This window comes from Microtus pennsylvanicus, chromosome 1, assembly GCF_037038515.1.
Source record: "Microtus pennsylvanicus isolate mMicPen1 chromosome 1, mMicPen1.hap1, whole genome shotgun sequence".
Classification (NCBI taxonomy): Eukaryota; Metazoa; Chordata; class Mammalia; order Rodentia; family Cricetidae; genus Microtus; species Microtus pennsylvanicus.
This window is the reverse complement of record NC_134579.1, coordinates 50,692,908-50,720,312: the sequence shown is the minus strand read 5'-3', so window position 1 is coordinate 50,720,312 and position 27,405 is coordinate 50,692,908. Positions and strand designations below refer to the sequence as shown.

At 37.2% G+C, this 27,405-nt stretch overlaps 1 protein-coding gene across 7 annotated transcripts in view; it reads left to right on the top strand.

The window, feature by feature from the left end:
• The window catches only part of Dzip3 (DAZ interacting zinc finger protein 3), a 90,634-nt gene extending 70,170 nt beyond the window's left edge, over positions 1 to 20,464 (top strand). For 4 of the 7 annotated variants that reach the window (XM_075963992.1, XM_075963991.1, XM_075963996.1 and 1 more), the window contains 6 exons: positions 631 to 756; positions 2,684 to 2,823; positions 4,070 to 4,190; positions 4,642 to 4,767; positions 4,854 to 4,955; positions 20,406 to 20,464. In XM_075963992.1, the coding sequence (XP_075820107.1) occupies positions 631 to 756; positions 2,684 to 2,823; positions 4,070 to 4,190; positions 4,642 to 4,767; positions 4,854 to 4,955; positions 20,406 to 20,462 (672 nt within the window). In that variant the 3' untranslated portion in view covers positions 20,463 to 20,464. Of the gene's footprint in view, positions 1 to 630; positions 757 to 2,683; positions 2,824 to 4,069; positions 4,191 to 4,641; positions 4,768 to 4,853; positions 5,629 to 6,389; positions 8,639 to 20,405 lie in introns of those variants that run through there. The other 3 variants (XM_075963994.1, XM_075963993.1, XM_075963997.1) reach the window with 2 other exon arrangements.
• Positions 20,465 to 27,405: the final 6,941 nt, after the last annotated feature.

Sequence of the window (27,405 nt, the reverse complement as noted above, 5' to 3'; positions counted from 1 at the left end):
ATTCCTGGGAATTTCTCTAGTGCCAGGTTTCTTGCTAGCCCCATAATGGCTCCCTCAATCAAAATATCTTTTCTTTCTCTCCGTCTCTGTCCTTCCCCCATCGTTTCTATTCTGAACCCTCAAGTTTTCTCCCCCTCCCCTTCTCTGCTCCTCCTCCCCTTTCACCCACTCTTCTGTCCCACCACCATGCTCCCAGTTTTGTCAGGAGATCTTGTCTATTTTCCATTCCCAAGGGGATCTTTATATGTTTCTCTTAGGGTTCATCTTGTTACTTAGCTTCTGTGGGTGAATCTTAAAGATCGTTTCATCTAAGCCTCTTATTTTATAGTCTAAGAATTTGGCATCCAGAGTTATCCAACCAGGTACAGAGAAGGTCGTGATAAACTCTTAATTTTCTATTCTTTTTATTATTGTTCTTTCTATTCTATCTTTTTCCTTTGCTCATTCAAATTCTCATAGATTTAAATAGGATTTTGATATACTCATTGCTTCCAATATACTTCGTATCTGAATTTCCAATCAGTGTTTTACCCCTACATTGTTCTGATTTTAAAGCATTTTACATACCAAAATAAAAACAATTCTATATGTGTGCAGAGTTTTATTTTATTTAATTTTTTTATATGCTAGATACAGCAGTTCTTAGGAAGACCCCTTGTGAAGGAATCTTTCTTTAGACCCATACTTACTGTTCCTCAAATGCCTGCAGTTTGCCCTGGAGTTATTTCTGCAGCTGTACAGCCTAGACCGCCCCTGGTAAGTGGCTTTCCTGATGAAATAATATTAACTAGTTTTTTATAACTATATAATGGGATTCCTGAATAAAACTTTTATCCTCATTTGTTTGTTAGGATAATTTGGTAATGCTAGTAATGATGATAATTAAAAGATGAATGAATGAATACCTGTTTCACATAACATTAGCCTGGTTTTGAAATACAAAATTTGTATCTTTATACTTTCAAGTCTTTGGAATTGCAGTTTTACTTCTCTAACAAATAAAACTGTGAGATAGATTGGCATTTTTATTTTTGACATAGCTATTGTGTAGAAAAGCAAAGGGGACAAATCACAGTGAACTATGTAGCTACTAAGCTTATATACACATCCAGAGTGGTTCTACTGTATCTGTAACCAATAAAATGAGTAACATGAGTTTGGAACAAAAACCCTAAAGTTTTCAATCTTCTTAATTGTAGCTAGTCAGATAAGTTTTATTCAGACCAGAAGAAAGAATAAAGACATTTAGAATGGCTAGAATTATTTTTTGTTGTCTTGACTAAACTTTAAGAAAAACAAAAAGAACAACAACAAAATTCCAGAAAGAATAATGTCAGTTATAATTAGGGAAAAAAATTTCTATTTCTGACTTTCTCATAAAGGAACTCAGGCGCGCGCGCGCGTGTGTGTGTGTGTGTGTGTGTGTGTGTGTGTGTGTGTGTGTGTTTGTATTTCCACATATGAATATATATAGTAGTATATAGTTCTTGTATGTTGCTCTCAATCTTTTTGAAATTTGTAGTTACTTGGATTCATTTATGTCTATGCTAACTGTCTACAAAAATATGTGTATAAGTCTTAACATTTTAAATAAGTACTATACATTTTGTCACTATGTTAACTGTGGTGCTTATGCAATTTGCTTGCTGTTATTCTGTAATGACCAGAGTAGAATTTTATTGAAAACATTGAAATCTTTTAGCCTCCTAATAAGATTATCTTCAAGTTCCTGATGGAAGCTAGAGACTGAGGCAGATCGTGTTAGAGACCAACTACTGCTAGTTGTTGCTTACTTTTCATGGTGACTCATAGGTTTCAATAAACGTTGCCATGGTTTAATTGCTTTAGTAACTCAATTAGTGCTCTAAAAATTTTCTTGATTATATTAATTCACTTGATGTTTCTAAGAACTTCCATAAAATACACACAAAAATTGTTGTTGGTGTCATAGGTCCATTAGGTATATTGTACTTTCCACACTGTCATTGTCTGTGATATTTTTGAGCCTTTTAACAAAAACACTTCTATTACTATCATCATCATTATTTAGAACCTAAAATTTTATCTTTGTTATTTTTCTAATAATAGAAGTATATTTAATAGTTGGAAAAATACAGATGATAGAGAAATATAGACAGTCGAAAGTAAAATTACCTTGTTGAATCCCTAGAAAAAATAACCATTTGTAGATTATTATATAACTTACAAATGCTTTTGTGTGTTTATATGCATGCAGTTATTAAACATTTTAATATTAAAGGAGTCATACTATAAATTTTATGCTGTAAACTAATTTTTAAAAAACCTAAATATATTCCATGGGTATCTCTTATGCCCAGACATATACATCTATTTGTAAAAACTTGATTGATTTGCTATAATTTCTTTTACTTAATCCCATGTTGGCATATTTTACGTAGTTTTCAGTTTTTCACTATTATTTCTTAAAAACTCAACAATGCACTCTGTTTCTATATTTGCTGGTAATTACAGGGCAAACAACCTGCTTTTAAAATAGGTAACAACAAGTTAGAAATACTGTATCTGTTGAGAAAAAAACTCTAAGAAGAGAATGTTGATTTGACTCTTCATTCTGCCTTTCTTCTGAGGCATCAAAGTGTTATGTTGACATGTGGTGTTACCTACTTACTGAAGCTGATGGTTCTATCTCTGCCCTTTACAGATGCCTGGTATAACCTGGGCTATGCCAACACCTATAGCTGACAATGTGTCACCCAGTGCAAGTCTGTGCAGTGAACCTCTCATGATAAACTGGGAGAGGATTACAGACAGACTGAGAATGGCTTTTCCACAGCAAACAAGGTACTTTGACTTTTCCTTAGTGCTTACAATGTTTTGTTTTTGTTTTTTGTTTTTTTACAATTTTCATAGCCCTAATTGTAGAAATGAAACACTTAACATATAACCATAAGTACAACTATTTTTTTACCATGGTCTTAGTAAAATAAAATTGACTAAGAAAGCATAGTGCTCAACAGAAATGCTAGGTAAACTTAATTTTTTATTAGTCTTAAGGCATGAGAAGATAAGTGCTTAGATTTATGTTTGCTCATTTGCTCGAAGTAGTAGCTATAAACTTACCCAATTTGAATGCTTCCAGCTGTAATAATTACTGTAATAAAAAGTTACCAAATTTTCAATTAATTGTATGATGAGCCCAATGTCATCAGGTTTCAATTTATTTTTTTTTATTTTATTGAGGTTCCTATGATTTATTTGTGAATGAACACAGTTCAGTATAAGATATCACAATTGTTCTGGATTTCACTGTCTGACTTTAGGAGAAGAAAAGTTAATTCTAAAATCTCTGCTCTTGTATGTGTGGAAATAAGTCTACTTATTTTACTTTGTATTTTCATTTGAAAGTATCATACCCTGTTATCTAATTAGGGTATGATTTTAATAAATTTCATAATTATAAATAGAAAAATAGAATTATATAGTTATAATTATAAAATGAATAAATCATAAACCAAAAGAAAGAAAAATCATCCTATTTTAAATATAGGTGGCAGTGGAAGATTAAAAAGGCAAATACTGATTAAAATAATTGGAAGTTAATTATTTTATCATGCAATGAATGTATCTTTTGCTTTCTTTACTTTTTTATTTAATCTTTATTTTTTTCTCCGAGTTTTATGAAGGCAAAATATATAAATACTACAAAACTGAGACAATAATAGCAAAAGTTACTATTCAAATAGTTATTTTTTAAATAGTTACTAAAAAGGAATAGTTTAGTCCTGAATGAAATTTGAGATATAAAGTTCTCAATATGTAAATGAATCAACTCAGTTTTCACGTAGTGAGTACTTTCATAAGCATAGTTAACTTTCACTGGTAAACACATTAAATATAGCTTTTGGACACAATTAGTAGTTTTTATTATGGTTTCAAATGCATGCAGGTAACATTTTTTAGATTCAAAACTACTGAGTTGAGTCTGTCTGCTGACTGTCATATGAACAGGATTTTCAGTCTCACCTTTGAGGGCACTTCCTCAGAGGAGCAGGGAACACCAACCTTCTCTATTCTTCATCTCCTCCAGGAAGGAGCTTACAGATTTCTTACAACAGCTCAAGGATTCTCATGGGAAGTCCGTGTCTCGACTTACATTTGATGAAATTGTTTACAAGATTGCTCAAATGATTGAGCCCAAGAAATCTGAGGTAAACCAAACAAGCCAATAAACAACAGCAACTAACTTTAATTCTCTATTCTTGTTTCTGTAATAGTGCCATAACATGTTTAGAGAGTCAAGAATCATTTACAAAATCATAGGACATCATTCATTTACAGTAAATAATCCTACATATTCAACTTACAGATGACGTGGGATTGTTTTAGATCAGAGTAGAATAAAACTGATCCCCTTTGAATTTTCTAAAGACTGCTTTCAACAATTCTGAATGCAAGTTTCTTTTTTCTATTTTTTTGCAAAGATTTATTTTATTTAAACTAATGCTTTATGTAGCTCTAACAAATGTTACCAACACTTTATTTCAAGATTTATCATGAGTATTATTTATCCTTTTGGTAATTTTTGCTACAATTTATTTTATTCAATCTGTCAGTTGATACTGTTTTAGGATAATTTTTAAAAATAAACATTATTTTTAGAGTGAAGAAAAATCTGCGCCAGATGGTAATAGTTCATCACCCAGCCACACTTCATCGCAGCCTAGTGCTCCCCAGACCCCCAAGTCACCACAAGGTTCTACCACATGGGAAGGAGACAAGGACTTGGTGAGACAGATCTTGTTCACTAAAAACACATTTAGATCTGAGAGGGGGAAAAAAGCCTAAATTTTATCATATCTATTTTTGGCTAGGATAATGAAGAGGAAGAAGAGGAGCCCTGTGTAATCTGTCATGAAAATTTGTCTCCAGAAAACCTTTCCGTTTTACCTTGTGCTCACAAATCCCACTCTCAGGTAAACAATTAAGCTTGTCCTGTTAATATTTTAGCATTAGTCAGCTAAGCAAGCTTACTGCCTTGCTTACAAGGTGTATGAGCATCCAGTGTCATTTCACAGCCGCACTGGCCATCACTGCACTTCCTTCTCTGAGTGCCATACAGAACGTTTACATCTTTCACTGTATGCAGTCATGGCTGTACTACTGTTTTCAGGAGGACAGCCTGGAGATTTAAATGGTATACAGTATACAGTTCCCTTGAGCAAACTAGGAGAAATATAAAGCAATTGAGTGACAGGACTAGTAACAAAGTGACATTTTACCCTTTCTTGCTGTAAATTCTACAGTGTCTATTGTCCATATGTAATAATGGCCCCTCACATTTTAAAACTGACTTGTTTTAGTAATCTAACCTCTTGTGTTTATGTTTGAAGACTCTGAGACTTGGATTAATGTTAGAAAAATGTGAGGCCGACATATATTTTGTGCTCTTGCTATATATATGGATTAACTCCTGGTGCTGCTGCTGTGTAACTGTTACTGATTACAATGTATGGTCCAAATTCTCTGGGGAAAAATGTGATTCAACAACAGAAAAGATAATCTTAGACAAGAAGTTTTTTCTCGGGGAAGTAAACAATTGCCTGATTTTTCCAACCATGTTATAAAGATAAAATATGTGGTACAAAATTATGTGTGTTGTCTGCTTTGATCTGAAGATGTTTGAAAAATTGTTTATCCCATAAAGTCTCCAAAATGACACTTAGCCACCCAGTTTTTCCATCTTGAAAGTTTGATGTGTGAATATTTTACAATAAGAATGTTTGTCAAAACTTACTTGCATTGCCCAGTGAAAAGGAAATATATAATTCATTCAGTTTACTCTTCAAGGTTGGTTATTAGACATCAAATATAGTCCCTATACTTTTAATCCTGTTATCTGATTTGCCTCTCCATTATTCAAACATCAAAAATACCTAGTTTTAGAGTCAATACTTATCAAAACATAACAAACACTTCACAGTTCAGGATTACTGTTTCACTGCAGAAAACAATCTGAAGAGACTGTTCTTCCAGGGGGGTTCAGCTTTAAAGCCCCATCAAGGAATTGGTAATTTTCATATGCCTAGTTGTTATTTGTTTAGTTAATTATAAGTGAAAAAAATATAAATCTAATCAACCAAAGAGTAAACAGCAAGCTTCTCCAATATCCTTGTAGAACTACTAGTCATTTTTTAAAATAGGGAGAAACCAAATTTGATCCAAATAGACTGGCTTAAAAATACTCTGCCTTTGCCATGGATAGCTTAGCAAACCATAGTTGTAGCAGATGGCTTGACTTTCAGAACCACCAGAGGAGAAGGCATCTTGGTTGGTGACTGATGTGTAGAGTGGAAGCTGCCTTTGCTAGGCTAAATTTGAAACTCTGACTTAATCATTTTGCTCCTTAGTGCATTGGACCATGGTTGATACAACAGGGGACATGCCCCACCTGCAGACTCCATATTTTGCTACCAGAAGAATTCCCTAACCACCCCAACAGGCAGTTAACCAAGATCTGATGCAAGGCAGGTAGCTGTAACTAAGATCAGTTTTAGACATTGGATTTTAATTCAGCCTTTTAATGAGATAATTGTTGGAATAGTATTATGCAACATGTCCTTTTTCTTCATGCTAATAGACCAGCTAATCACACCAGAGCTGAGCCACAGATTAAGACAGATCTAAAGCATATGTAAATTAAATGGAAGGGACTTAAAGAAGGTGGGATTTGATAGTTGCATTTTATTGCTCTTCATAACATTTTCCATCTGTAAACACAAGACCTGTACAGATGACTAATACTATATTTCTTAAAATATCCTGTCTTTTTTTTCTTCTTACTCTGTTTTTCTTTATTTTCTTTCAAATATGGTACATTTTAATTTCCTGAAATAAGTTTAGGAGAAAAAGCAAGAAACGTTCTATAGATTTTAGTTTTCTTTTTAACTTTGAAAGCTCGAGGTTAAAAATACAACTATTATAAGTTATATTTCTATCTCAATTGTTCTTTCTATCTTCTGAAATAACTACCTTTGGTGAGATTATGGATTCCTTGACACTGGTGACCATGCAATGGTTCATAATAGCCTGTGATAGATGATTGTTTCAGACATGACAGGAGCAGTATGTCAACTTGTTTGTGCCATGAAATCTCACAATAATTATACTATAAAAACTACAACTAAGATTTGTATTTCCAAGCCGGGCAGTGGTGGCGCACGCCTTTAATCCCAGCACTGGGGAGGCAGAGGCAGGCGGATCTCTGTGAGTTCGAGGCCAGCCTGGTCTACAAGAGCTAGTTCCAGGACAGGCACCAAAAACTACAGAGAAACCCTGTCTCGAAAATCCAAAAAATATTTGTATTTTCCTCAAAAGCTAGTTCTTAATATCACACCACAAGATGCCTATATTCCCAATATTTAGTGCCATAAATACAGAATGAAGTTAGAATTAGAAACCAAGAGCTAGTAAAGGGGCCATATAATGCAAATTAAGTCATTTACTGAAATAATTTGAGATCTTACGTTACTTTGTAAACATATTCCTTGGCTCTTAATCATTTGCATTTTGTAAAGACTTTTTTTTGTGGGACCCTCACCTCTTATTCTCAAAGGGACGAGAATTTCCTAGCAGAATGTTTTCCCAGAAAGATAGTGGCCTTCCCCTCTCCCACCGGAGAGATTCCGAGCACAAGGTCACTTAGCCCAGCCAGTCAGCTACCTGGTACAGGCTGATAAAGATGGCCTGACTCAGGAACAGTGGCCTTGCTCTAAGAACAAGGAGAAAGCTGACTTAGCAGGATGGGAAGGAGCAAAAGTCCTTGCACCCATGCCAAAGCACCTTCAAAAAGCCTCTTTGTAGTTATACCTTTAAAAGCCTACCCGCAGAGGAGATACAAGATGGAGATGAGTTCCAAACATGTTTGTATTATGCTGATTAAACCTTGCTTATTACAGTCTGGGCCTCTCTGTATGGTCTCTCTCTAGGGGTCATAATCTGGGCACAACACTTTCATGTAATTGTTGTGGGAAAGAGAAGACATCGTTTATATGTACTTGCTGCTGCTTGCAACAAAGTTCATATGCAGTAGACCAATTGCCTATCTGAAGCTTGTCACTGAGAGTTTCCATTCCTAGACAACAAAGCCTATTTTAAAAATAGTGTGAATGCTGTAAGTGGTGTCCATGCCTGTACTTTCAAACTTAATCCATAGTTCCCTTGTGAGACACGTATCCTTGGCTCATATTCATAATCTCAATTTCATTAATTTTGAGAGGAAAAGGTTTTTTTTGACTCAGCAACTATTTTTTGTGTGTATTTCAGTGTAAATATATTTTGAAGTTACTGTGAATCTCTATTTAAAAATTCTATTCCTGTAATCGTATGCTAAACTTCTTTTCCTATTTTGAAAATAAACTGAAAGATGTGAAGAAAAATATTTTTTAAATGTCAGCGTTTGCGTGGATGAGGTGATTCACCAGGGGAAGGCTGCCCGTTGCCAAGCCTGATAACCTGAGTTCTGTTCCTGGGATGCACATGGTGAAAAGAAGAACTGCCAGTCCTGCCAGTTTTCCTCTGACCTCCACATGTACAGTGTGGCTTGTGTGTGCGCGCACACACACACACACACACACACACACACTACACTCAGATGCATGGAGAAAGGGAGGGAGGGAGGGAGAGAGAGAGCAAAGAGGGAAGAATATTTTTTAAGTATGCCATTTGTCCATATATAAAGTACTAATACTGTGTTGGAGTTTCAGTATCTAGAACTTACGGGACATTCAATCATCAGTAATGTTGCAGATTGATTACCTTGTAAGACAGGTCATGCTTACAATTTGTTTATTAGTTCATGTTTATAATTGTAATTTCATTTTCAGTGGAAAATAAATGTATTTCTGAATTGAACAACTGTTTTTTATGTATTCATCTTAAATGTATACAAAAATATTTTTATTTCAAATGTCTATCTTTGTTGAGTTGTACTAAAATCTTTCTTCTGTTTTGAGAAAATAACAGGAAAATATATAAGTTGTTAGTTATCTCATCTTGTGAAATGCCAAGGATGTCTTGGGTTCTTAGAATACAGAAGTTGGGGATTCAGTGCTTTTCTTATCTGTCTCTGGCAGGCGTTTCCTGCCCAAAGTCATGTGGCCGTGTAGTAGGTAAGCCTCCTGGTACTGATGGGTCCCGATACTCTGCTATGTGTCTCCTTTTCTGGCTCCTGTGCTAGAGTGATAGTGGTGATGAGTGTTTGTTGCAAAGCCTGATGCCTTGAGTTCTGTCCCTAGTCCTGAGGCTTGTCCTCTGATCTCACGTGCAGTGTGGCTTGTGAGTGCACAAGTCATTCTTGGCTTCAAGTAAGGAGCCAGAAGACTTAACACAATCACTGGTATATAGTAAGAATGTAGAAGTTTAATACCCCACAAAGTCATGTCTAGTTCTACAGATGTGAAGGTAATGGAGCTATAAAATTGTTGATGCACAGTTGTGTTCACTGCCATGCTTTCTTCTGAGGAATGATTTTACCATGCTCAGGAAACCAGCTAATGACCAACAAGCAGTATTTGTATCAAAAATATTTTGGGCTTACTACCCAAGCATGAAGACCTGAGTTCAAACCCAGACACCCTCAAAAAATAATCTGGCATGCCTTTACATACTCTAACAAGAAGGTGGAGACAGAAGAATGCTAGGAGCTTGCTGACAAGCTAGCCTACCCAGTGGAGATCTTATCTCAAGGGAATATGGTGGGGAGAGGAAGAACATGAGACCTAGAGCCTTCTTTTGACCTCTGGACATGTGCACAAGTGCACACACCTTCGTATGTATATACATAAACATACCATTTTAAAAGTAATAAAATATCTGAAAGTATCTAATAATCTACTACAGCTTCTGCTGGACAATATGTTTTGTGTTATATGCCTTTCTGTTAATTTTTTATGCATATACTATTTTACAGCTTTTATAGGATACCTTCAGGTGTGTTTGGTACTTTGTTTGATATATATATAGTATATATTACTATGATTTCTTTACAGATGATGAATTTCAAGACTCAGATAAGGGAGAAATAATTTGTTTGAGGTTACAAATGGGATATAATAGCATTTGCTGGGATTGTAATACAGGTGGTCCCCTAGTTGGTGTTTCTACTAGTGTTAACTTCTGCATCCATTTTTGGATTTACTTTATACATAACAAAAGTAGCACTTAATACTTCTTAAGTAGTTCTCTTCCAATTAAACGGGATAAACCCAGTATGCTGACCGTTTTCTACTACGGCTACAGTATTGGTGTATAAAATATAAATATATGGTAGTAATATAGCAATATGGCATGGTGGCAACAGTTTGACTTCTCCCTGTAGTTTAAGATGATTCCAGTTATTGAAAATTATCTTGACTTAGTTATTAATACTACTTTTTTCCCCTTAGTCTTTTACAGTTTAAAAAATGAGAGCCAAATTATGTGGTTCAGGAAGGCATATTTGGCTTTTAAATTTGTCAAGAATACGATTACATTATTAAGATATTCCTAAATAATGTATTTACCTTTCAGATATGAATTATATAATTGGAAAATCTTAGTTTACTACTTTGGTTTATAGCCAAATAAAAACAATAACCAGATAAAAACAATAAATAAGCATGATTGTCTTGCGTAGGTACTAGCTGTATAGACTAGAAGGTGCAGGTTGTCAGAGCCAGTCCTAGAGTGCCATCGTGGTAGCATATTTATATAAATGCATATTCCAAGCAGTGGTCTGGGAATCTGTCTCATTAGTGAATATTATAGATGGGTGGTTTAGTGTACATTTTGGAAGCTATTGGGATAGTAAGAGTTTTGTTTTCTTGAGTAAGTCTAGGTTTGAATTTTTGAAAATTTTTATGTGTATGTGTGTGCATGTATGTGTACCATCTGAGTGCCTCTATGTGTCAGAGAAGGGTGTCGGATCCTGTGAAACTGGATTTATAGGTGGTTGTGGCCCACTATGTGGGTGTAGTGAATGGAACATTGGTCTTCTGCAAAAACAATAAGTACATCCAACTGTTGAGCTTTCTCTCTGGCCCCATAAATTTAGATTTTTTTTAATTCCCAGAAACATGGTGTAATAAGTAAAAATTTTCCTAACTTCTCAGTTGCCTCTTTTTCTAGAATATATCAACAACAAAACAACTACCTGCCTGAGAGCTATCATATTAAAGGAGCATTTATTTGTTTTCTCTCCCAAAGTAGCAAACTTCATGTGACTTATTTAACCTGTTTAAATTTACTTTTGACGGCAGAATGTATTTTTTATTGATCTACCCTTGATAAGTTGAAGAGGCCAGAGAGTATAGCCATTAGTACTACTTCTAAGTTTACAAAACTCCAAATACTGTCTCACCCTTATTATCTTTGTTTGATGTATTTGAACTATAGTGTACCTGGATACTACCTCATAAGGCTGTGAACAGTCAGCAGCGATAAAGTACGCAGTGATGTGTTTCACTGTGACATTTTCATATATTTGTATCACTTTGCTTTGCTTATTTTTCCTGCCATTGTAGAAGTTATTACTCTTCCTTTAGATCAGTGTTTCTCAATCTTCCCAATGCCGTGACCCTTAAATACAACTTGCTTATGTTGTAGTGACCCCCAACCATAAAATTATTTCAGTGCTACTTCATAACTGTAATTTTACTACTGTTATGAATCATAATTAAATATTTTTGTTGATAGAGGTTTGTCAAAGGCATCACAACCCACAGGTTGAAAATTGTTGATTCAGATGTCAAGGACACTGATTTGCTGAGGTCACACAGCTCATAAATAGAGTCATGACTCCAAGCTATAATTTTCTACCACGATCAGTGTTATTCTCTCCATATTATGCCTGCTTTTTGACAGAGGAAATGAAGCAGGTATAGGAAGAAGGAAGGAGAGGATAGGAAAAGAGGACAAAAGAAAGAAGGAATGAATTGTGGGAGAAAGAAATAGAAAGAAAGGAAACTGAGGAAGCTGAATACTTAGGAGTTATGAAGTTATTTTTTCAGTCAAGATAGAAACAAAACAAGATTAGGATAGTCTTACAAGGTGACAGTATCTCACTTGAGAATAAAGTCAGACATGCATATTTTAACATCAAGGTTGATGATTCCTGATCAGTGTTTTAAAAGGATAAGGGCATGTGTTTTACCTTTTAAATTTCTAATGCCATGTTGGTAGTTGTTTAAAACAGGTCTCAGAGGTTACATCCTTTTTTTAGGGCCATGAAGTTTAACAGCCACTGCTGTGGTTTTAGTAGCATAGTTAAATGTGCTCTGTCCACTCAGAGAAAATAGCAATGTTGAAGAAGCTGGTGCTAGGAACCTGTAGTTTCTTCTAAGAGCTGTTTCTAAGCAATAAAGATAAGTTTACATTATTTTAATTCAAGGAAGAATTCCTTTCAACCCCAAGGGCATGAGACAAAGCCATACCACAGCAACTGAAGGTGAAGTGTTTTCATTTTATTTAAGAAAAGTGAACTATTTAATAAATTATAATCACATTTACAGTATTTTATCAGATCATTACAATAAAAAGCTAAATGGAAGATTAAGGCCATCTTTTGTTAGCGATGTGTATATATAATTTATTTGTTAAATTTATTTAAATTAAGATATAATTACATCATTTTCTCCATTCTCTTTATTACACCCAAACCATATATTCCCTCTCTCAAATTTAGGGTCTCTTTTTCTTTCTTTTTTTTTTATTAATTAAAGATTTCTGCCTCTTCCCCACCACCGCCTCCCATTTCCCTCCCCCTCCCCCGATCAAGTCCTGTTTTCGTATCTAATCTCTTAGCCTGTGCCTTTTTATAGGTGAATTGAGACCATTAATATTAAGTGATATTAATGACCAGTAGTTGTTTACTCTGGTTATTCTTATTGTTTTTGGTAATAGAGTTTGTGTGTTTCCCTTCTTTGAGTTGTGCTGGTGAAGGGTCGCTAGATGCTTGAGTTATTGTAGGCAGTGTTGGCAATGTTGGATTCCTTGGGTTGTGATTTTCTTTCTATTACTTTCTGTAGGGCTGGATTTGTGGCTACGTATTGTTTAAATTTGTTCTTATTTTGGAATGTCTTGTTTTCTCCATTGATAGTGAACAATAGCTTGGCTGGGTATAGTAGTTTGGGTTTGCACACATGGTCTCTTAGTTTCTGCAGTACCTCTATCCAGGACCTTCTGGCTTTTAGGGTTTTCACAGAGAAGTCAGGTGTAAGTCTGATCGGTTTACCTTTATCAGTTACTTGCCCTTTTTCCTTTGCAGCTCTTAATATTCTTTCTTTAATCTGTATATTTTGTGTTTTGATTATTATATGGCGAGGGGATGGGTGTTTTTTTTTTTTGATCCACTCTGTTTGGTGTTCTGTATGCTTCTTGAATATTCAAAGGAATATCTTTCTTTATGTTGGGAAAGTTTTCTTCCATAATTTTGTTAAAAATATTTTCTGGGCCTTTGAGCTGTGACTCTTCTTCTTCTATTCCTATTATTCTTAGATTTGGTCTTTTTATTGTGTCCCATATTTCCTGAATGTTTTGTGATGAGAATTTATTGGCTTTGCTGTTTTCTTTCATCAGTGTGTTTATTTTCTCTATGGTGTCTTCAGAATCTGAGATTCTTTCTTCTATCTCTTGTATTCTATTGATTATGCTTGTTTCTGTAGTCTCTGCTTGTTGACCTAGATTTTCCATATCCAGGTGGTCCTCAGTTTGTGTTTTCTTCCTTGCTTCCATTTCAGTTTTCAGTTCTTGAACTGTTTCCATTACCTTTTTGACCTTTTTTTCTTGGTTTCCCAGGGTATCATTTACGTATTTACTCATTTCTTCAAACTTTTAGTTATACTTCTCATCCATTTCTATAAGGGCATTTTTTACATGTTGTTTAAGGGACTCTATTGCTTTCATAAAGTCAATTTTTTTTCTTCTTCTGTGTTAGGGTGTTCAAGTTCTTCTGTTGTAAGATCATTGGGTTCTGGTGTTTTCATGTTGTTTTTCAGATTGTTGGGTTAATTCTTGCCTTGGCGTGTGCCCATCCCCCCCTATCGATGCTATCTAATGGGTCTTTTAAAACAAAATCTGGTTTCCCTGCTGGCCAGGGGCTTCGCTTACAAAATGCCCTCGCTCCATTTCCTGGGTTCCCGCCGTGGGCCAAGATCCCTCTCACCACTCAGAAGGGTCTTCAGGACCAGGACCAGGCTCCCTGTTCGCCAGGGACCTCGCCAACAAAAGGTCTACCACTCTGCAGGCCAGCCACCAAAACAGAGAAACTCCCGCTGCCCTCTGCCCCGAGCTCCAGACCCAGCACCCTAACAGGCTAAACTGGGTGATCCCCTGGCCCCGCGGTAGGGAGGGGGAGTGAAGGAGTCCCCTGGGCGCAAGCTGTGATGGGTCAGGGAGAGAGAGGTCGCAGCAGAGGAGGAGCAGCCCCAGAAGAGGGTACCAGCCCTCACAGTCTAACCGGGGGTCAAGGGGATAGGGGAATGCCCCCGCTCAGTTTCCTGTGTCTTGCCGCAGGCCAAGAACACTCTCCCCACTCAGGAGGGTCTTCAGGGACAGGACCAGGCTCCCCGTTCGCCCGTGTACCTCGCCAATAAAAGGCCTACCACTGTGGAGGCCAGGCCCTAAAAAACCTACTTGATTTAATTGTAGTGGGGTGATCTGCTCTCAGTGTGGACTTCAATGTTTCATGCTTGGACTATGCCGCATCTGCTGTGTCTGCGCGCCGGTGTCTCCGCCGCTTGGGCCTGCGCGCCGGTGTCTCCCTCTCTTTTTCTTTAATTTTTTTTTAAATGTGTTTGTACTCACACACACTTTCGTGAATATATAATAAATACAGCAGGTTCAATCACATGATGTTACTTGCACTTAATAGTTTCCAGGCCCACCTGGTATGAGGTAACCAGTTGGAAGGCTCTTCCCTGAAGACGACTGTATTTCCTACTCAGCCTTCCACAGTTGCCTATAGTTTTTTGTCTAGGGTTTGGATCCCTGTGGATTTCCTATTTCCTGTGTTAACAAGTCTCCTGATGTTGTCCTTCAGGCTCTTTGTTTTGTTTTTGTTTGTTTGTTGTTTTGGGTTGTTTGAGACAATACCTTGTTGCCTGGCGCAGGCCGGTCTTTAATTCATAGGCTTAGTGATTGATTCTCTTGCTTCCTTTGTGGCTGAGATTACAGTTGTATACCACCAAGCATGGCAGTGTGTTCCATAAGGGAGAAGCCTCACATCTGCCTTCTGCCTCCCTCTTCTCTTTACCCATCAAAGGCATACGGGTCACAGATCAGCAGCATACCTGAGTGATATTTTACACATGGTTGTTGAACTGATGAACCTGAGAACAAGGATCTCAGCTCTTAGGGATAATTCACAGCATGCATTCTGTGCCACATAAATCACAAGATTGCACGTGCTTAAATAGGCCTTACATTCTGTGCCAGTCAACCTCATGGAAAACAGATTTAAATGGAACTTACATAGAATAGTCATTTTAGACGAGTACAATGGCTGGAAACAATTGCTCACTAGAGTGACCTTTTCAGTGATTGTAGAAATCCACACAAAATTTTCCACACTTACCACTGACACTCAAGGCATAGTAATAATTTAAAACTTTGAAACATTTAAAATACAGTTTTATAGAATAAATAAATACTTATATTTCTGTTATTTAATGGAGAAACTGATTCAATAATACTTTGACTTAGAAAAACATAATAAAACTTAGCAAATATTTAATATACCTGATGGAGGCATTAAAGAGAAGTTAAATTACTATTACTTCAAAAGTCATGGAAGTACGCATCTGCACCAAGATGAACTCTTCTTAACGCTGCTTTGTGTCTGAAGATAAGGGTGTATTTGAGGTTCACACCGGGATGTTGAAAATGAAGCAACTACATATTTTATGAAGAAGACTGGGGAGCAAACAATTAATGGGACTTATAAGGCTAATAAGATATCCAGAACCTATGTACCAATGACCCAGAAATAATAGAACAACAAAGGGGGTGAAGATAAACCAGAAATCAGCAAGGCTTGATTGGGTAAACGTGATTGATTCATACTCAACCTTCATTATAGAGATGAGCAAATCAGGGTGTCCTAAATTGTTTTATACATGGTAATTGTATAAAAAAAGAGGGAAAAAACTACCAAACAGATACTATTACAAATGTAACAATGGGAAAATTTTAAAATACTGTAGAAATTGCCAAGTGTAGCACAGTCAGGAAGTGAACATGTGCTATTGTGCTATGGAATAGGTGGTATGAATAGGCTTGCTCCACAGAGGGTTACTACAGCCCTTCAATTTTTATAATGTTCCCAAAGCACAATGAAGCAAAGAGAATAAGTTATGCATTTGCTGCTGTGGGCAATTTAACATATATATATATATATATATATATATATATAACATTTTCTTTAGAAATAAATGTTTGTCTCCCATTGCACTTTTAGAGAAATGAAAAATGTGGCCACAAAAGGTTGTACATGGATGTTCAGAGTAAGAGTGCCCATTTCCAGTTTGGATTTCTCTCCAGTCAACTGTATAACCAATAAAAAAAAGAGTGAGCTTTTATACATGCAAAGGTTTGAATGAGTTACAATCATATTGAAAACATGAGTATGCTTCATGATACCATGGAATAAAATTCTAAGAAGTACAACACATCAGTGGATTGAGAATAAGGAAGGGCAGAAATTAGTTGTAAAGAAACAGAAAACTAAAGAGGTGAAAATGTGCTCATACTGTGATAATAGTTTTATATATATATATATATATATATATATATATATATATATATATATATATATATATGCACCAAAACTTAAGTGTCGGGTGTGGTAGTGCACACCTTTCATCATAACACTTAGAAATCAGAGGTAGGAGGATCTCTGTGAATTCAAAGTCAACATAGTGAGTTGAATTCCAATCAAGAAAACAGACCATGTCTCAAACAACGAACTCTTACCAAATTATAAACTTTATGTGCCGTTTACTGTACGTCACTTGAAAAAGGACTCGATTTGCTTAGAAACAAGGTGATTACAGTCCAGTGTTGTACTACTCGATATGGAACAAAGATGCAAAGGCAAAACCCATTCTGGACCACTACCCATTGGCTGGATCCTCATCTAATCCTGCAAAAGCTTTGCATTTAGGGCTTTCCCCACATCTTATTCTGATAATATTCATAGAATGACCTTGGCAGTGTCCCTTGACTCATCTCTCATTCCTGAACCCATGTTCCCTCTTTTTAAAGAAATCTGGCAACTCTTACAACAGTGGCTCTCAACCTTTCTAATGTTGCAACCTCTTATACATCATGTTGTAGTGACCCCCCCCAACCATAAAATTATTTTTGTTGCTTCATAATTAATTTTGCTGTTGTAAATTATAATATAAATATTTTTGGAGATAGAGATTTTCAAAAGGGTCATGAGCAAATATCTTAGGAGAGAGTAGCAACCATTTGCATGTGTGAGGGTCAAAAGACTACATTAGCTCTTTTGTTCAGGAACACTGATTGCCACCTACATAACCCTTAGTAGCCCCAGTTCTATCATTTTAGCAATTCCAACCTGACATAATTGTCTTGAAGGGACGGTAAGTATAATTTAATACTGTGTGTGGGTCAGCCTTGCATTACTGCAATGCAATACTCAAGACAATAACTTCTACGTAGTATTTGTTCAGCTCACATTTTGGCATGGCTCCTATATCGCTTTATTCCTGTTAAGGATGCTAGATGGCGGCATGTCTTGGAGAGGGGGAGAGGTAAAACAGGATTGGAGGAAAAGAAGGATGAAAAAAGAAACGGGGAAGAAAGAAGTGGATGCTATAATCTGCTTTAGGTGCCTGTACTTTTCATTCAAAAGACCCCCATCTGTTCATGAGCTACAACACTTGATACCATAACCCTATCACTGACATGAAAGAATATAACAGGACTCTTCTGTCTGCTGCTGTTTGAAGCCCATTACTTCACTGTACCGATCCCTATCATTGTGCTGTGGAGACTCCAGCAGAGGCTTCACGTTTAAAGGGTAAATGAAATTCTAAGCTAGTGGGTCTCAAGCCTGGCTACATATTTGTTGTGGTTTGGAGATGCCAGAGTCTCCAACTCCTCTCTCTCTCTCTCTCTCTCTCTCTCTCTCTCTCTCTCTCTCTCTCTCTCTCCTTCTCTCTCTCTCTACTTTCAGTCTTTTGTTTATCAGGAAGTTAAGAACATCTGACACATGCTCTCACTACATCATGGACTCATAGGGTATGAAGGGAAGGATTATAGACTGAAACATTTAAAAAAAAACATAAGGATCAAATTAAAGAATCCCTCCCTTTTATCAGGTATTTTGTTACAGTGACAAAGGTCTAACTAACACGTTGGAATCATGAGGGATTAGAGCAAACATTCAAGCAACAAACACCTGTGGTTCTATTTAATGTTAAAACTGGGGCATTAGAGTACTTCAGAGATCCCCCAAAAGATGCTATTATGGAGCCACGCCCATGAGATACCCCTAATATTGCTAAAACTGTATTGAATCACCAGGCATCTTGTTAAAATTTGGGTTCTGATTCAGTATTTATGGTGAGAGCTAAGATTCTGAATTTCTAATGAGTTCCTGATGGTAATGCTGTTGGCTCTGGAATAATACTTATTAGTAGAAAAACTAAACCATGGGGGGCATCAGCATTGCCCAGGACTCTTTGTAAAGCTAAAGATATCCTAAGTCCCACCTATGAGATGGAGTCCCCCAGCTCCTGTACTCCTTCTGTAGCCCAGCCAGGTTTGGTTTTCTTAAAATCAAATCTCTTGCCTGATGTTTTACATGTGAGAACATGTATCTAATTAAGCACTGTGACATCTATCTTTTTATGGGCTTCCCCTAGGAAAGTTTATTAGCTGATGAAACACTTTCAACTGGAATATTTTCTGGTATGTGTCTCCTTTGCAGATTGGGGAGCACAATCTGCATTTTGAGTCAGCTGTGACGATTTCATTAACGCACAGCTCAGAACCTAGTGTGGAGCAGCCTGTTTGATGAATGGGACCCTGGTTCTTCTTGAAGCACTATCACATCATATATCAGTTTTATGTCAAATGAACTTATGGTTTTATGGCCTTTCCTTTCAATTTGATAGGCCCCTTGTCATGGGTTCTTTTTAATATGGCTAGAGGGCGTTTTTTGGTGGTGATGACACAGTGATTTATAAGACCTACATTATGCATCAGTCACATATATGTAAATCAGAACCATTTCTTTCTGGGAGAAATTGTCTTTCCTATTCTGTGATAAATAGGTGTGTATTCAGTATGCAGGCATTCATCATGACAGATTTGAATTTTCATTTCTGTATACCATATGACCAAGCAATTAGCATCATATAAGGAGAAAGTACTCTACAGCTGGATCTTTGCAAATGTAAGACTTACAGCATTCAAGTTTAGAGACAACATAAATCTCATGCTGAATCATAGTTGTTGGAGATACCTGAGCACCAGCCTAAATGATGAAGAGCAAAGAGAGGCTTAAAGGGAGCATTACAAAGAAGAAATGGGAGTACCTTTTCACCTCTGTGTTCCAAAATTGCTGTATAACTTACTATTACCTGCATTACTTAATCTTCCAAACATTCTGAAAGTTGAAAGTGCTGTCAAACAAAGAAATGAACCAAAGGGAACTTATCCAAGAGCTGGACCTGGCTAAGTCAGCCTAACTCTAAAACCCATGATCTTTCTGCTATGCTGCATCATAAAACACCTTCTGGTCAGTATTTGAAATATGTCTCTGTGATAGCAGCTTTGGAAAGACAAGACTACAATGCTTAGCAATTGCACATGCCATCTGCATTCTGGGCCTTGAATCTGTAGAGGTAGTATCAGAAGTATGGGTGGAGTGACTTAGCTCTTTAATGACAGCCACTTGAGAGACAGACAGGAGGACCACATACTCAAGGTCTGCCTAAGCTACAGATTCAGTTTAAGAACAGCCAGGGCAACTTAGTGAGACTCTTTCTCAAACTAAAACTTAGAAAGAAGATTGAAGATACAGCGCGGTTGTAAAATGTCTTCCTAGTGTTCACAAGGTCCTAGATTCAATCCCTAATATCTTCAAGAAACAAAGAAAATACTAAAATACCTAGAAAGATTGAAAAGAAACATTCAAGGAAAGCTCATTGGTTGACAGAAACTCTTCATTCTTCGCTTCTTGAACGAAATATAATTGTATGAATTTTAATACTCCTTAGCAGTCATTTTCAACATAAAACTGAGTCTGACAGCATTATTATAAATACTTGTGCGTTGTAAGGATGGACAGTTACTTTTAATGTTGGCTATTTGAAAATCACCGTAAAATACTCAGGTGTTATTTGATTCATTCATAGAAAGGAAACAGACTCAAACTGGAAACCAACCCTCAGAAATGGCGACACATCAAGTAACGGTAAGACAAGCTTCACTGTAAACCCATTGTTCTCATTGCTCAGGAAATTATATTGTTTAAGAACTCTACTTTTATGCTCCCAAAAGTCTTCTTATCAAAACAAGAAAATATTTTCCCCCAATAATTCCAGTCATAAACTTCATTTTCAAAGCGATAAGAATTTTTTTTTTACTCAAATATTTGATTGGGGCCTTCCTCTATAATGTGTGGTCATGAATTGTATCCTGAATTCTGCATTTCGTTTTTTCTTTCCTCAATTAATAGAAGACCAAAGGTGAACATTTGGTATACAGGAAAAAAGTTCAGGGAATCTAACCTCCAATTTTAGTTAAACACACACACGCACACACACACACTCTCTCTCTCTCTCTCTCTCTCTCTCTCTCTCTCTCTCTCTCTCTCTCTCTCTCACACACACACACACACACACACACACACACACAAGCAGGATGGCTCACAAAACGAAATAGAAACCGAGGGAAGAGATTATAGATGTGGATTCTCCTGGCAGATGAGGGAAGAAACAGAGACTTAGAAGAATGTTTTCAAAATGGATTATTTGGTAGCTTCTTTCCTGAGACAGGAAGCTGGGCATGAATGAAAGTGTCTCCAACCAGGTCAGTTCATGAAAGGAGAGAGTTCAGATGCCAGAAAGAAGAAGCAGTAAAACAAACAGGAAGCAGCAGTTATCCATAGCAGGTAAGAAAGAGGAAAACCCTTTGGATGCGCGTGGGGTGGTTTGCAGCTTAGCATGAGAGGTATCATGTAGTCTCTCTAGGTGGTGGCAGCTGCACTTCAGAAGTGCTTGGACAGTCAGGAGAGACCACCTTGATGACCACAAATGACTGGGTGATTTGGGAATACGGAGAAGTTGTGTGAAACATTAAGTTTTCATATCTCTTTTTCCCTACTATGCTCAACCAAATATATAAATTATGTTAAATTTAAGCATCACAAAGATATTCTAATTTGGCCCATATAGCATATTTATAAAGTGAAATAGTTATTGCCATTTTACGGAAGAGGAAATAAGTTTACAGAGGAAAAGAGACTTTTCTCTGTGTTGGTTGCTGGGGCAAGTTAAGAAAACGTTTTATTTGTACCATATAAATAATTTTCATTCAGTGTGGTAGGCTAGAAAACACCTGCTAGATAAGCAAGCATCCTCTTGACTAAGTATCTGAAGCAAGCCTTTCTGCACACAGGTAAATACAAGGATCTGTCAAGTCTGAAGTTAAAGTAGATATAGACACATGGTAGACAGGTAAGGAACTCTCAAATGTGAGCAGATAATATTTTTATCTCTGATAATTATCTTTAATTTTTTTCTTTTTTTGATTTTTTTATTGAGCTCTACATTTTTCTCTGCTCCCCTCTCTGCTTCTCCCATCCCCTTCAACCCTCTCCCAAGGTCCCCATGCTCCCAATTTACTCAGGAGATCTTGTCTCTGTCTACTTCCCATGTAGATTAGATCTATGTATGTCTCTCTTAGAGTCCTCGTTGTTGTCTAGGTTCTCTGGGATTGTGATTTGTGGGCTGGTTTTCTTTGCTTTATGTTTAAAAACCACTTATGAATGAATACAGGTGATAATTATCTTTCTGGGTCTGCGTTACTTCACTCAAAATGATGTTTTCTGGCTCCATCCATTTGCCTGCAAAGTTCAAGATGTCATTATTTTTTTTAGCAGATAATATTTTTAAAGTACATAAGTATACGGAAATAGTCCCAAGTTCATTACTAGCTAAAATCATCTTAGAGAGCTTTTCCTTCTCCTGGTCAAAGCTTAATCTCCAGGCACTCTACCTGCTCCTTCAACACTCATCTGACCTTGAGTAAATTACTTTTCTTGTTGCTATTACAAACACTAAATAAAGGTAGTGCGGGATGGAAGGGTTTATTTTGGCTGATGGATTGAAGGATACATTCTATCACAGCAAAGAAGACATGGAAGCAGAAATGTGGGGTGCCTGGTAGCATTTCATCCACAGACAGGAAGTACAGAGAGATGAATGTGCTCAGCTCACCATTTTATTCAGTCCACAATCCCAGCCAATAGAATGGTGCTGCCCTTGTTCAGGGTGGGTCTTCTTTCTCAATAAACCCTTCCTGGAAATACCCTTATCATAGACAACCTAGAAAGGTATTTTTTTTTATTGATAAAAGGAGGATAAAGAAAAAAAAAGACAAATTTCCACCTCCTCCCACCAGCCTCCCATTTCCCTCCCCCTCCTCCCACTCTTCTCCCCCTCCTCCCACTCTTCTCCCCCTCCTCCCACCCCTCTCCCCTTCCCCCCACTCCTCTCCCCCTCCCTTTCCAGTCCAAAGAGCTGTCAGAGTTCCCTGCCCTGTGGTAAGTCCTAGGTCCTCCCCCCTCCATCCATATCTAGGAAGGTGAACATCCAGACTGGCTAGGCTCCCACCAAGCCAGCACATTGCGTAGGATCAAAACCGCGTGCCAATGTCCTTGGCGTCTCATCAGCCCTCATTGTTCGCCATGTTCTGAGAGTCCAGTTTTATCCCATGCTTTTTCTGGTAACAGTCCGGCTGGCCTTGGCTAGAAAGGTATTTTATACTGATCCTAAACCCAGTTCAGTTAACAATGAAGACTGTTTTTCCTAATGCAAGCTCTCTGCCAACGCAAAAATCCCAAATCAAGCCAAATCACAAACCAAATTAAAAAAAATATCCAGGTTTAATGGGATTCCTGCACTCTCGGGTCGCCCAAGGGGGAACCAGAAAGCTGCAAACATGACCACCGAGGGGAGAGGGGATCTTCCAGGGGAAGCAGTTTAAGGAGAGTGGTCAAGATTTTGGCGGGCTCTTCTTGACACTCCTCAGGGAAGGGGTCAAGGCTTGTCAGGCACAGGGACAGGACCTCCAAAGATGGAGGCCAGAGACCAGGACTTGGAACATACAAAGACTAATTACATCTTAGAGTTGCAATTACTGTAGTAAGGTTCAACTTTTATATGCATGCAAAAGAGCAATAGGTACATTCTAAAATAGAAGAGTTCCTGAATGCAATTTTACACATACATGCTTTTCATTTTGTTTTTATTAACTGACTCTTCTTATTAGCATGTTTTAATATGTAGAAAGATCAGCATTATACTTCTGGGCTCTGTAAAGAAAGGACTGAGACTTTGATATGTGAAGGATAAGTGATGATTAACACATTGTAGTGGTTATCCAATCTCTGTGAGAATTCGAGAAGTGGGGCAGGGTAAAAGGCTAGAAAGGCTTTAGGGAAAAAGAGCAGTTAAGTGTTGGGAAGGAAGAAAGGAGAATCAGAGAGACACTATGTTCTTTCAAAACTATCAGGTCAAGGCTGGAGGTATAACCTAGTAATAGACATGACTTGAATGTGTAGGGCCCTAAGTTTGATTATCAGTATCACAGAGAGACAGAAAAAGTGGAGTGGGAGTGTGGAGAGTGGTGATGTGAATGAGAAATGTCCCTCTAAGGCTCAGGCATCTAAATAGATTTCCCAAGTTGGTGATGCTGTTTGGGGAGTGTAGAAAGTGTGGCCTTGATAGGAGACTATGTACTGGGGACTGGCCTTGAGAGTATACACGTGTGTACCTCTGGTGTAGGAGTTCCTTCTGTTTGTGTGTTGCTTTCATTGGTTAATGAATGAAGAAATGGCCTTGGCCTAGTTGATAGGGCAGAACTTAGGTAGGCAGAGAAGACAGAACTGAATTCTGGGAGGAAGAAAGCAGTCAGAGAAACCATGGATCATCTGCCTAAGATGGACGCCAGTTAGAATTTCCAGTAAACCACTGCCACGTGGCAATACACAGATTAATGGAGATGGGTTAAACTAATATGTAAGAGTTAGCCAATAAGAAGTTAGAGCTAATGGCCAAGCAATGTTTTAATTAATACAGTTTCTGTGTGGTTATTTCGGGTGTAAGCTAGCTAGGCGGTCCTTTCCCTCTTTGCATCATATCTCTCAACCTTCCACTCCTCCCTCTTACTGCCATACCTCCCCACTATAATGAGCTCTTATCCTTCTGGAACTGTAAGCCAAAATAAGCTTCCTAAGTCACTTTGGGTCATAGTGTTCTATCACAGCAAAAGTAAAAATACAGAAATACAGGGAGGAAGAAAGAAACACCAACTTTTTCTTGTAATCTTTGAGAGATCCAAAGTAATTTACTTTTTTTAGGTAATTGAATGGGGTCAGATCAAGGCCAAATGATGGTATCCTGTAACTTACTGGCCTTGTGAACATCACTGATATTAGCTTGTCATCAAAAGATTATTTATGAGCTGTCCAGTGGTAGTCCACACCTTTAATCTCAGCACATGGGAGGCAGAGGCAGGTGGATCTCAGAGAGTTCGAGGCCAGCCTGGTCTTCAGAGCTAGTTCCAGGACACCTAGGGCTGTTACACAGAAAAACTCTTGTCTTGAAAAAAACAGAGAGAGAGAGAGAGAGAGAGAGAGAGAGAGAGAGAGAGAGAGAGAGAGATCATTTCTGTTCGTAGGTCACATGTGGGACAGCGGACGCTTCTTTAGTGTTCTTTTTTTTAAAGTTGCTTATTGTTTTGGGGTTTTTTCTGCTTTTTTTTTTGAGGCAGACTGGCCTGCAGTTCACTAGGTAGCTCAGGCTGGCCTTGAACTTGCAGCTCATATCTCAGTCTCCTGAGCCTCTGTGTCTTGTTTCTTAGCACTCCTGATTAAAATTCTAAGATTACTTTCGATATGTATATGCCAATAACTTTCAAATATCATGCTATTTCAAAACTTGTTTAATCTTCATATTGACTATAGAGGACATTTTGATAGTGATTCTGAACAAAAGGAAAAATGAAGATAAAGGGGAGTAATTAGTTGTAATAATTTCTTTTCATTTGCTTATCTTGTAACTCTTATTTCCTAAAACTAAAAGAAAACTAAATCTTAAGAGTCAAAGTTTCTCATTTCCTATAAAACAAGTTAAGAAAGCACATTTAAGTTTTAGTCAGCTAATTGAGAAGCCTATAATGTTTCAAATATATTTAATTTGAAGCTTAAAACTTTGAAAAATTAAGAGGACTAGAAGCTTTCATCATGAGCATAAGCCTAATATTCAGTCATCTCATGAGACCTGGGCCATGGCTATATAAACTTTATGTCTGTGTAACACGAGGTGCTGCTTGTTGGGGTTTCTGTCCTGCCTAGTTCCCACAGCCATTTAGCTCCAAAGAATCACACAGAAGTCTACATTAGATATAACCTGATTGGCCCATTAGCTCAGGCTTCTTGTTAGCTATTGTAGCTTATATTAACCCATTGTTCTTATCTATGTTAGTCACATGGCTCAGTACCTTTTTTATCAGGGCAGGTCACATCTTGCTTCTTAGGTGGTTGAGACAAGACTGGGAGGAATGGGTTTCCTCCTTACTAGAATTCTCCTGTTCTCATCACCTTGCCTCTACTTCCTGTCTGGTTGACCCACCTATACTTCCTGCCTGGCCAATCAGCATTTAGTTAAAACATGATAGACAGAATACAGACAATTCTCCAGCACCATGTTTGTAATCCTATTTAATTAATTTATTAAAATATCTAGGTTAATAATTATGCTTTGTTAATTTTAGAGAAGAAATCTTGTGTATATTTTGTGACACTTCTTTCTTTAGAGAAAATTAGTAGTGTAAGGGCTGTATCCCTTTTAAAAATTGTAAAATTATGTGGTCAAAGTCTACAGTCTAGAAAAAGTAGCATCAGTTCCACTTCCAGTGACAGTTATGTGAAATTCTCATCTCTTCATGTGTACACATTAACAGTAGACCATACTCTCCTTTTAAATTAGCATTTTATGCCTTATTTGATAATTTTATACGGGTATATAATGATCATAATCACCCCATTCCCCTCACTTATCCCCTCCAGCTCCCTCAAACTTTTCTCTTCTTAACACAACCCCACTTCTAATTTCGCATCTTTAAAATATTATAACCCTCTGAATTTAAAGGGATCTTGCATACGCCCAAATGTGAAATTATTTACAGGATCATGAGGAATAACTAACTTACCAATGACTACATTCCCTGAGGAAAATGACTGTCTTTTCCCAATAACCATTAACTGCCAGTGGCTCCATAGCTAGGGGCAGAACTCATGTGTCATTCATCTATGCTGAAATGTTAAGGGCTAAAACTTCATTATTTGATTATTTGCCAATCCAGTAAAAAAATATATATTACAATTTGCATTTAGTTACCAGTGAGGCCCAATGCCTGTTGTCAAGGCAGCTATTTCTCCATTTGACCCTCACTCCAAAAGCATCCTAGTACCCAAATCCTAGTAATAACAAAACCACGATAAATGAAGGAATATGAATCACAGCATAGCCTGGTATTTGACATTCTGCACTTGTGTACTCAAGTGTTAATATCTCTTCTCAAGTAGTAAACATGTATATAAAAATGTTATTTTAGATATCATCTCTTGACCTCCTTTCTCATGGATCTTAAGGTACGTTCAGGCACTTGTGAATCCTAACACGATGAAAGAACAGGCTGGCACATGGCAGATTAGGATCATCTCTAGAGTTTGTTCATGATTCTTTCCAGCCTTTGTTCCTCTTTCAAGGTTTCTATGTAACCTGTTAAAAACCAAAATCAAGTTGATGCCAAGACTAAAACTCGATCTTTCTTGTTACTCTAACAATAACTCCTAGCTCAAACCTGAACTTGAATGATTAATTTTATACTTGAATTCACTTTTGACTACATAGTTTCACATGATTAAGATTTTCCAGAAATTTCAGAAAATAAATTTTACTGTTTATCCTTCCATTACAGGACCTATCATAGTAAGAACAAAAGATGCAAGCCTTTGACCAATGCTTAGCAGAAGAGTCTGTGCTTTTATCTATTTCTCTACTGGAGTTCATGCCATTTCCATGGTGACACATTTCACAAATATCATTGATAATAACTTTTAAGATA